The following is a 12,280-nucleotide window of genomic DNA, read 5'->3' as shown; positions in this document are numbered from 1 at the left end:
CACACATCCACGAATGGCTCCATGACCATGACAGTTATTCTTCACCAGATTCCAGCCTAATCAAGCAAACCCGGGATGAGAAGGAACAAACCTTTTGGAGTAGAAATCCAACAACAGCTTTCTCACCTTAATAAAAGGGTAACTGTCTGTGTGTCTATTTGGTTTTGGTCATTCCAACAGATGGCACATCACAAATATTTGTAGTAAAGCATTTTAATTACTGCAAATGTTTGTGATGTTCCATCTCTTGGAACAACAAATGCAACATATTTTATTACTCTATTTCAATGCAGTATTCCATTCCAATTGCTGGTGTACTGCAGTTGTTAATGCTGAGATCTATGGTGATTAGATTTCAATCCGCCTTAGATGGGTAGCATAGCTAGTCTTCAATAACATTGTAGTTCACGCTGAGGAATCTGTTGCTGAGATTCATTATGAGGTACCACTCAATGTACATCAAGGTAATTTAACTTTACAAATCACACTGTGAGCCTGTCTTTGGAATTTAGAAGCCTTTAACAGGAGAAGCAAGAATCTCATGACAGCATGGGGAGAACATTCAAACTCTACTACACCAGTAAAAAACAAACAAGAAATGAAAAGAATGAAGGTTTGACATACAACACAATACTACAGGTGGCTGGGCGTGAAGAAGGCACAAAAGATAAAGAAGAAAACTGAAAATAATTTTACTTTTCAGGGTTGGAACGTTTTCATTCATGTTCTGCCTTTTCGGCTGCCACACCTCCACCCACACAGCAGAAGTTATTCTGTGGAGTGAAAAGATTTAATGACCCCATTCATTTAATCCTCAGAACCAAATTCACCTTTTGATGGGTCTAGTAAAGCACTCTTCCCAGTATCAGCTGAAAATATCAAGTGTGTAAAAATAATCTTTAATAACATTATCTGTAGGTTTGTAAGGCCATCTTTAAAAACATTATTTTCTGTTTTCTAAATAATGAAAGTCTGTTAACTGTTCCCAATGAACACAGTACATACATTATAAAAGAAACCTGCTATATAATGCATTAATTACTTCTGCTCCAATCTGATATATAGTAGCTTAAAGAAAAATGGCATATTTTATCTTTTTATCTGCTTTTATAAAATCAGCTGACTGATTTGTATTCTAAAAGAATTACTTATTACTTGCATAAAGTCCTGTTTCGTGATTTTGATCATGGTGCTAAACAGAGCGAGACCAGACAAGAAAAAAAAGAGCATACAACTAATTATAAATGATTACTGAAAACAAAGAGTCCTTTTGAAAACATTTTTAGCTGTTGTTTGTTTATTTACTGTAAAGAATGTGCATTAGGCTAATCGTTTTACTGTCAGCCAACATTTGAGCTAGAAAAAACGAAAATGGGGTTATACAATGGTTATGTGTGCTCTAACTGTTAATCAGATAAGCTAATTTTGCTGTCATGGAATCACAGATTAGCTGCATCTATGGCACCATTCAGACTGGGACATGCTGGATGCTTCTTGAACTTCATCAACTTCATTTACCCAGAGCTCTCAGAATATTATCCACAGCTTCAGCCAGATTGTTTACACACAGGTCGGCCTTAACAGTTGGGTGCAGCTCATCCGTGGGTCTGCCGAGATAAACAGGAAAGAGACAGGAGAAAAGATGTAATCCATTCCAAGAAGAAGAAGAAAAAAAAAAAAACAAGCATAATAAACAATGTGATAAAATAGGGAAGTGTTATTTTTATTTAATCTGTAATTCAGTCAATATAAAAATTAATGTTAGCATAATTTTTAAAGCATTGTTTAATATTTTTATAAACAGTTGTAGAAATTTCTCGGTCACTGACTGGCAGGGTCTTGGCAACATAATAATACAAACTCCAGAAGATGAGCTACTAGTAATGTCTGAGTGATGCAAGTCAATGAAAGCAGATCACATCTCTGAGAAACCAATGAGAAAGGAACCAAAAGTCAAGATGTAAACTCACAATGGAGGTATAAAAAAGGTAGAGGTCTGATGCACAAATAAACTTAGACAAGATATACTAATCATCAAGCACAAGATGTTAACAGACAAGACATGTAAGCAAATGGTGATGTCTGCCACACTATTCTTTAAATTAATAATAACTGTAAATGAATAATAATAATACATTTTATTTACATATTGATGGCAATACTGGTTTAAAACACCTCCTAAAGTCACAATTGGGATCAAACCTTTTACTGTATGTTATAGCTAGGGCCTGTTCATTTTCTGTTTTATGATTATTTGTATTATTTTTGAAGTATGCAGTTTTTGTTTTTATGTAACTTTTGTTAGTATTGCCACATTTATTTATTATTTATTATTTAATACTTAACGTACAACGTATATAGTATGTTTAAATATATTTCTTGTGCTTTCTGGGTGCAATCCCAAGATGCAGGCCCTCCCTTATGTTATTACTGCTGGGACCACCCTCCACCTTTATATTCTGATGGACACTAAGAATTATGGAGAATCGAATGAATACTGTTGTGATTTATTGTTTTGTGGATTCTTTTGCTTTGTTTACAAACTATTTGGTTTGTGATTTTGCCTTGGGTTGCCTTTTAAGGTATTGGTGATTATTATGTACTTTGTTCCTGTTTTTGCCATTTTTTTACATTTTTGTTGATACAAATAACTTTTAGAGTTATAAAGGTCTTTCATTTGCTTTGTCATTCAGGCCAATGGTTGTATTAGTGCTGGGCAGTATACCAGTTCATACTGAAAACTGTTTTTTATTTTTTTTATGATATGGTTTTTCTTATACCGCATTACCGGTTTAGTTGCCTAAACAACGTTCAGAATGTGGCACAGCGGGAAGCTGTTTAAGGGGGGACCTTTTTCACTGCTACACCGCTAAACATGCATGCAACGGGGTACATGTAGTAGTGGAGGTATTGCGCGGTGAAAATGGACAGAGAACATTCAGAAACTGAAGCTGTAGCAAACGATAAAGTTGAACATGATGACACAGAAGAACTTTTGCTGAAAAAAAGGAGTCACGTCCGTTGTCTGGAGATACTTTGGTTTTAAAAGGTCGGACGTGGACCATTATGTTCAAATCTGTGAATACTGTTTCTATACTACTGGATAATACTGCAAGCCAAGTTGTACTTGTTTTATTTTTTTTTTCAATACTGTGTAATGTACCTGGGTACTGTGTAATAGTATGAAAACATGTCGACTTTATTCTCAACATTTCCACTTTAATTTCGACGCTTATAATGAGAATAAAGTCGACATGTTGACTTTATTCTCGACATTTCTACTTTTTCTTGCTGTTTATGTCGAGATTAAAGTTGACATGTTGACTTTATTCTCGTAATTTGCCATTAAAGTAGAATAAATGAATATTTCATTTACTAGATTTTCTCAAACCCCATCATAAGTTATGTAGTACATTAAATGCTTTGTGTTAAGTGTTCCCCGAGCCATGTTAATTGCTACGTGCTTCTTAAACAGACTTCCTCTTCCTCTTGCACTAAGAGGACGTGCAGGCAGCACACAGAATACATTGATTTCACGAGATTCCTACTCCCTGAACATTTAGAATGCTAAGATAAATACTTGATATAATTTTCATGATGAAATGCATTAAAGCATGTATTAATCATATAGGGGCACTGTGGTGTGGAGGTTGCACTGCTACCTCGCAGCAAGGGGGTCTCAGGTGTTCCCTGCCTTGAATTTGCATGTTTTTCTGGTAGGTTTACTCGGCCTGCTTCAGTTTCCTTTCAAAGTCATGTAGGATGTAGGGTTTTGTTATGCTATATTGACCCTGCTAGTGTATGTATTGCTTGTATTCACCCTGCGACGCGCTGGCATTCAGGATTTGCTCCTGCCTCGCACACAATGCTTGCTGGGATGGGTGAAACCCTGAATGGATGGCATAATTAAACATGTATAACGAAGATTTTTTTTAAAGTTCTGAACACTCCGTGGGCTAAGTTTATAACTAGTTTTAATTTCAAAAAGATGTTTATCATGTGGTGATTGGTTATGTGGAGAAAGAAAAAGGAAGGATAGGTACGTATGACAGACAGCACGCATGCAATAAAGAAAGCCCAATCAGAAAAACATCCATTGAATTCTGTGTTCGTGTCTCCAACCACCAGATCACAAACCCAACATTTACACAATATTTAAGTTAAACCTGTGCGATACCCATTCATACATCCAGTTTTTTGGAGCCTCGTCACACCTGCCATAAAGTTCTCTACACTGAACATACACCTGGGGACCCCTTACTGCGAGAAGCAGCACTACCGCCTCACTGCCGTGCATGTTTAATACCTGCTTTAATGCATTTCATTATGAAAATGATATCAAGTATTTATCTTAGCATTCTAAATTTTCCGAGAGCTGGAATATCATGAAGTGAATGGATTCTGTGCGGTGATCGCTGCCGGCACCTCCTCTTAGTGCGGAGGAAGTCAGTTTAAGAAACGCATAGCGATTAACAACTGGGTCGGGGAACACCACACAAGCATTTAATGTGCAACATTAACTTATGGGGTTTGAGAAAATCTAGTAAATTAAACATTGATTGATGATGTTTAGTTTATGACATTCTAGTTTAATTATAAAATAAACTATGAGAATAAAGTGGAAATGTTGACTTTAATCTTGACATAAGTGTCGAGATTAAAGTGGAAATGTCGAGAATAAAGCCAACATGTCGATTTTATTCTCTACATATTTTTTTTCCCCCTGTGTATTTTTTTTTCTTCACCGTGGCCCTAATGCGATTCCGTAGGGCTATACCACAAATAGCATTATAAATGCAAGTTGCAGTTGTATTATTTATGTATATAGCTTAGCTTGAAGCAAGGTCCATATTAATGCAATTTACCTACATGATGTTTCAGTTGGTAAAGATGTCATCACCAAGTTGCACTTGTTTTATTTTATTTTTATTTGGTGAATACTGCGTAATGTACCTGGGCTTGAAGTCTTGAAGTAATAGTATTATTAATGGAAGTTGCACTATTATTTATCTTATTATTATTTATTAGTTTAAACATTATGCAGTTTAATGATGGTAAAGTTGTTTAAAAAGTCACTTTAACGTGTCAGTGGACAGAGATTGTTAACATTAACAGAAAGTGTAGTTGGTTTACAAAACATATTTACTATTTATTCCTTTTCTAAGACATGTTCAGTGCAATACAACTTTTGACAAGCACCTCTGGATATTTTACTAAGTCTAAATGCCTCTTTGAATGGTTGAAAATATGTTGTCAAAATTTTAGTTTAAGTTGTTTGCAAAATTTGTTCAATAAAAAGGTTCTATATTTTGACTGCAGCTGTCATGCAATGTGATTCCTTCTCTTCATTAGTGCCACCCTCTTGAAAACTATCACTTTATGGGACCATACAAACCTGTGTTAACACTTGTGTACACATTAAAATGTTTTTTTGTACAATGTACAATTCTCATGACAGTGGAATAGGTTATTCTTAGCCAGTCTACTGCAGTAATTGCAGTGGAAAATTTGGTTAACATCTACTCATGCAAGGGAAAAAATACAGTTGAATACCATGAAACTGGTATTATTCTGAAAAATACTGTGATATAGAATTTTGGTCATACCGCCCAGCACTAGGTTGTATCCTCTCCTTTATAGCATTCTTTGAAGTTAAAGTACCCCATTTTAGACCTGGACAGGCATGACAACCTGCCTCTTGAGTTTTGGTGTTTGGCTGCCTGAGGTGAGGCTTATATTGGAAGACAGATTCAGTAAGGTCTTGGTCTGACCTGTTTGTTTAAAACATCCACCTTGTGTCATTCGGTGCATTTACATGCACTTTAATAACCCATTTATTCACAGTATCCTCTTTTCTAAAATGCTATGTAAATCCTTATTTCAGTTAGAGTAACCAGGACATTGGTCTCTGAGAAATCTGGTCAACACACGTAGATTTCTCTGCGAGTAACCAGATTATGGCCATTTAAATCCTTAACCAGGTTACAGTTAAGGATTTTGTAGTCTGCGCTTGTCTGTTGTTCACCTGTGCATGTCTTTGCTTCACACACACTTTTAGCAGCTACAGGTAGGAACATCCACAAGATAAATTTCCTTAAGGAAATGCTTGGGTGATTGCATTATTCCTTCTCTTGATTGAAATGTCTCAGTATTTCAGAAATTACTAAATTTATGTTGTTGAGCTGAGTGCTAAGCTCAGAAGAAGAATGTTGGGTCAGTGTTGTGGGTAACGCATTATAAGTAATCTGCCTTACATAGTCCAGTTACTTTTTAAAGTATCAGGCAAAACAATATAGGCAGACCCCGGGTTACGTACGAGATAGGGACTATAGGTTTGCTCTTAAGTTGAATTTGTATGTAAGTCGGAACAGGGGCATTATTTTAATAAATGTTATTGTTGACTGACTGTAACCAAGTGCTCTGCCAATGAATGATGGGAGTTTTACCGCTCTCTGAACTTTTTATTATTTCTACTTTATTTTCCATGGTGATGGTTTTTCTCTTCTTTACTGTATCACCAGCACTTGCATCAGATTTGTGTTTCAGACACATTGTGGAAGATGAGCTCTTCTGCACAGCACTGTACACGCTATCACAGCAAGACCACACCCCTCATTAGCATGTCAGGTGTACCGACGATAGACAACTTCCTGCTATGTACGTAACACTACAAGCAGGCTTGCTATTGAGAATGAATGGGGGCAGTGACCAGTGATTCACCACCTGCCCACCACACAGTCACCTCCACTTGCATACAGTATGCTGCCTGCAGCATCAGCCCACCGATAGCGAACAGGACGCGGCCAAAAGGCAGGTAGCGTTATTCAATGTTTTTACATTTAGTTTACTATTACGCTGTGCATTCTATGGTATAATTAACTATATTTGTGCTTAAAAACTAAAAAAAATATATATTTACATACAGTTTGTATGGTCTGGAACTGATTAATTGTATTTACATACAATCCTATGGTGGAAATTGCTTCGGTTCACGACCAAATCGGTTACAACCAGAGTTTTGGAACAAATTATGGTCGTGAACTGAGGTTCCACTGCATTCATAAAGTGTCAGTTTAGTTTTAATACTGTTATTTGCTTACATATATGTAGTGTGATCAGGTAACACAGCTGCTTGTATTCATACCATGAATCATTGGTGGCTTAGGTTAAGGATGTAAAAAGGAGATGGATGTTATTTACTTTACAGCACCTGAAGGACTAAATGAATTTATAATACAGTACAGGCCAAAAGTTTGGACACACCTCCTCATTCAATGTGTTTTCTTTATTTTCATGACCATTTACAGCACTCCATCACTCTCTTTCTTGGTCAAATAGCCCTTACACAGCCTGGAGGTGTGTTTGGGGTCATTGTCCTGTTGAAAAATAAATGATCGTCCAACTAACCTGACTTCTGCACAACACAACTGCTGGTCCCAACCCCATTGATAAAGCAAGAAATTCCACTAAATAACCCTGATAAGGCACACCTGTGAAGTGAAAACCATTTCAGGTGACTACCTGTTGAAGCTCATCGAGAGAATGCCAGAGTGTGCAAAGCATTAATCAGAGCAAAGGGTGGCTATTTTGAAGAAACTAGAATATAAAACATGTTTTCAGTTATTTCACCTTTTTTTGTTAAGTACATAACTCCACATGTGTTCATTCATAGTTTTGATGCCTTCAGTGAGAATCTACCAATGTAAATGGTCATGAAAATAAAGAAACACATTGAATGAGGAGGTGTGTCCAAACTTTTGGCCTGTACTGTACACAAGAAAATGATCAAAGGCTTGATGCTTGTTTTCAGATTCACAGTAGCTGATGATGTTTAATTCTTTTTTTTAGTTTAATGATGTCAAGGGCACATGGGAAAGGGAGAACTCCAAAAGTGTACTTGCCCATGGAAACGTAGATTCTCCCTTATCTGGGTTACTCACATTACCCCCGTTTTGTGTGTGCATATAAACACACTAATTGTTTCACAACACCATCTCAGCTCTGGATTTAGGCACATTTCTGTTAGTAAAGGATTAAAATCGTCAATTATTTTTAGGTAGCAGCAAAAAAACAAGATAAGGAATACATCATGTAAGCTAATTTTTGTTTTCTGTTCAATAAAATGAAGTTGTATACATTAGTACTTTCTTGTTTGTTATGGATGCATGCAAGTAAGAATTTCACACAATACTGTTACTGCTAATATTATCATTATTTTTTTTTTAGTTCACCATTTAAAATTGTGAGAATAAACTCAGTGAAATCTGCAACACGTACCTGTGTTTTTCAAGTTTAATGATGATGTTTTACATACAATATACATCATTCATGTTACATAACATTTACATTTGCAATAATGAATTTACTCCTTGGACTTGTGACTAACACACCCTGCATATACAATTTAAATTCTGATGCATTAAACATGCAAACTAATCAAGCTTTGTCAACAACTGTGCAGGCTCGTGACAAGTTTTGCCAGTTAGTAAAACTTTATCCTTATCTTTGTGGAAACCTCCTTCATGCATAAATAAGCAGGGAGCAGGGAGCAGGGAGCATGGCCTGGAGGCTAAGGTGTTAGAAGTGACACCATTATGCTGTACATTTATCCTCTGCCTTTTCTACTGCTGAGCAGTGTGAGGCTGAACTAGTTTGCTCAGGTATGACACTGTGCAATGTCTGAATAGTTTCATGATGTGTCTGATTTGATAAATATCTGGCAAATGATACAAAAGTTGATAATAATAAAGTGGCAACATGACCAGAACTGTTCTGAAATTCTAAATTGCACAAATGCTCACAAATTAATATTATCATACTCTAGAAGTCTTGTGCTCATTTAGCAGCAGCTAAGGATGGCAAGGGTGTCTGAACGTAAATGGAGATCACAACTAGGGCCGCTTTAGTACTGCTCAGCATTTAGAGCAGCCAGGTTTTTACCATGGCCTAAGAGTCTTGTGCTCATTCAAGCAGCCAGTGAGTGTGGCATTTTTATCCCAGCTCTATCGCAAGCTACACAAATCTCAATCTAGTAACTCACCTGAACAAGAAAAAAAATATAAAGGAATGCAGACAGTCTAAAATGTTCATATCTCAAACACACTGATGTGTCAAGGCACTAAGTGGTTTCCCTATACCTCAGAAACAATGCTTTAATTAATGCCTCCATCACTCTGCACCATGTGATTGCATGACTGCCATTTTGTTGAGCTGGAGCACACACGAAAATTTGTGGAAAACTGGTCTGAGTGCATTGGTGGGATTAACTCAAAACTTGTACTATGCTTGCTTCTGTTGCTACAATTATAAGAACAAGTTCATTTGTAATTTGTGTTGTATTACTTGTTTGGGTACAATATAAAACTGTGACTGTATTGTAACAGTTATACAGTGAGAACAAACTTCATAATTGTGTAGTTGTGCCACATGCAAGGCTCACAATTGCAACAAATATATATATATTTTGCACAATATATTATGTACTTTGAGATTTCCATATCTTCAGCGGTGGGTCTATATTCCAGTCAAATTAGAGCTGGTGGTGTGAGGAGAAACCAGGTCAGTGTGGAGGTTGGTATTTTAGCCTCACTGACTTTAGCATATGTTTATAGACTTCTCACCAATGCCCAATTCAAGATACAATGGAGATATGTTGAAACTACATATCTTGACTATAATTATTTTACTGTGTTTCCTGCAACAACAGGACTAAAAAAAATGGGTGAAGACATCAAAACTAACAAAACCATTACTTACCCTCCTTACAGGTATAGATCCACAACAAAGCCTCACTCCTAACATCTTCACCCTAAACTTAAATGGCAGGCATCTAGCCTCTACATGCCAAACAAGTGGGGCTAAAGCTTTTAAGAGGAGAATAAACCCATACACCACTATCTTAAGGAAAAAACAAACACAAAGTCCCTATATACTGCAAGCTATTTTAGGGATTCAAAAAGAACAAAAAAGCAAGAAAGGAACAAGATGGAAAAATTTAGGTAAAACCTAAAGATGAACAAATCCAAGAATCACAAAGTCAATAAACAGTCTTTAAACAATAGCCAGGGGTCAAAACCAGAGAATTCTAGAACTGACAAGTCAAAATACAGAAGACAGGCAATGGTGAAGCTGCAGTGTAAACTGACATTTCTCTTTATATACAGTTGGTGTAATCCTCCAGCTGAATGAAGAGGTAGCCCTGTCCCCTCAGGTTCTACATGAAGGGGACAGGGCAGAAATCCTATTAAACTAATACACACAAACAACACTATATTAAACAAATATAGTACAGAAACAACTAAACCCCAAACAGAATTAATAACAGAATATACAAAATGCTATTTAAGTAATCAAAGAAAGATTAAAGATTAAACAAAATACTTCAGCCATGAACACTTCACATCAACCAAGAAATTAAAATTGAGTCATAAAACTAACTTGCTTTATGTTCTGTCATGGATTTCTTAATCAAAAGAAAAAATCACTGAAGTCACACTGCAATTGTTCCAATACATTTCTTTTATTACAACAGTACTGCATGAGGACAGCAAGCGAACTGGGTAATTCTTCTTTGAACTACTAACCAGACAAGAGACACCTGACCTTATAAGAAAAAACATTATGACAATCAGGAAGCAGTTTTTCATCTTATGACCAATGGAAAGTTACTGGCTATCACAAAGTTTTAAGAAAAAGAAAGTTTAACCTGCACCATCTTTAGGGAGCAGCTGGCAAGAAACCTTTGTCATACAGAAAGTAATATGAATATACATATATAAAAATATACATTTACTTCTCTTAGTATTACTTTGCATGAATTTGCCATCTGTATCAGCTGCTTTGTAAAGTCAATTAATTTTTTGTTAGGTACTATTAATTACTTGGTAAAGTGATATGTGACAAGAAAATGTAAAATGGGAGAAGATCAATCAGTCCACTAAGCTTTCACATTTACCTAAGCTATTCCAAAGCTTCTTCCATATTACATGATTTGGTACTCTTTATTCATTATTACAATAAACATTAATGTGAAGATGCATTTCCCAGATTCCATCTTGAATGCATTACTACTTAATTTCCACCAGTGTCTTTCAGCACGTTTCATTCATTACATAAAATGCAGAATTCTGCTTAATTAAGATTATTTATGAATATTTACATATACAGGTATTACTTTTCCTAGATGAGGACTAAAGAGGTTCATTTTTGTTAACCTGTCAGATTACGATAACATTTTTGGGTCCAGAGATGCACATGACTACCGATCTCTGCTTATTTTCTACTGGTGATTTGTCTTGTGCATACTGGAGTGATCAGAACTGCAACAGAAATCCCAGTGAAGCCTGCTTGAAATTAGTATATCATCCCTTGATTTAGTTTGTTTAACAGGTTTTGCAACATTCTGTAGCTTTATGTTATTTGCTTTTGTAACTAACCCAGCCACAGGGAATGCACAAACCAGTGTGTTTCTTTGTGCCGGTCCCAAGCCCGGATAAATGGGGAGGGTTACATCAGGAAGGGCACCCGGTGTAAAATTTTGCCAAATCAATAAGCGGACAACAATACAAATTTCCATAGCCAACAGGGTGCTGGCGGAAATTGGGTTACTGTTGGCCTAAGAAAAAGAATAAGAAGGAGAAGAAAAGGGGGGAGACGTGCTCGGAGGCAGGAGGAGAGGAGGAAGGTAAAGAGAGTGGCACTGAGAGAAGGAACTTTGAATGCTGACAGTATGACTGGTAAGGAGAAAAAGCAGATATGATGGAGAGAAGGGAGCTTGATATATTGTGCATGCAAGAGACTAAATGGAAGGGGAGTAAGGCCAGGTGGATCGGAGGTGGATTAAAATTGTTCTATCATGGTGTGGGTAGGAGGAGAAATGGAGTAGGGGTTATTCTGAAAGAACAGTATGTCAAGAGTGTTTTGGAAGTGAAAAGAGTGTCAGACAGAGTAATGATTATGAAGCTTTAAATTGGAGGTGTGATGATAAATGTTGTTAGTGCATATGCACTGCAAGTTGGGTGTGCAATGGATGAGAAAGAAGATTTTTGTAGTGAGTTGGATGAATTGATGAACAGTGTACCCAAGGGACAGACAGTGGTGAATGGAGCAGATTTCAATGGATATGTTGGTGAAGGAAACAGGGGAGAGGAAGAGGAAGTGCAACAGATTAGCAAGGAGGAAGTGAGGACAGCTATGAAGAGGATGAAGAATGGAAAAGCTGTTGGTCCAGATGACATACCTGTGGAAGCAGGGAGGTGTTTAGGAGAGATGGAAGTGGAGT

At 36.6% G+C, this 12,280-nt stretch overlaps 1 protein-coding gene across 1 annotated transcript in view; it reads right to left on the bottom strand.

Annotated features, from left to right (window-relative positions):
* Nucleotides 1-634: 634 nt before the first annotated feature.
* The window catches only part of LOC120539489 (phospholysine phosphohistidine inorganic pyrophosphate phosphatase), a 291,572-nt gene continuing 279,926 nt past the window's right edge, over nucleotides 635-12,280 (bottom strand). Inside the window, exon 7 of the mRNA XM_039769598.1 lies at nucleotides 635-1,607. Within this exon, the coding sequence (XP_039625532.1) occupies nucleotides 1,511-1,607 (97 nt within the window). The 3' untranslated portion in view covers nucleotides 635-1,510. The remainder of the gene's footprint in view (nucleotides 1,608-12,280) is intronic.

Source organism: Polypterus senegalus, chromosome 1, assembly GCF_016835505.1.
Source record: "Polypterus senegalus isolate Bchr_013 chromosome 1, ASM1683550v1, whole genome shotgun sequence".
NCBI lineage: Eukaryota > Metazoa > Chordata > Cladistia > Polypteriformes > Polypteridae > Polypterus > Polypterus senegalus.
The sequence above is the reverse complement of the archived record's forward strand: the minus strand, read 5'-3'. Positions and strand labels throughout refer to the sequence as shown.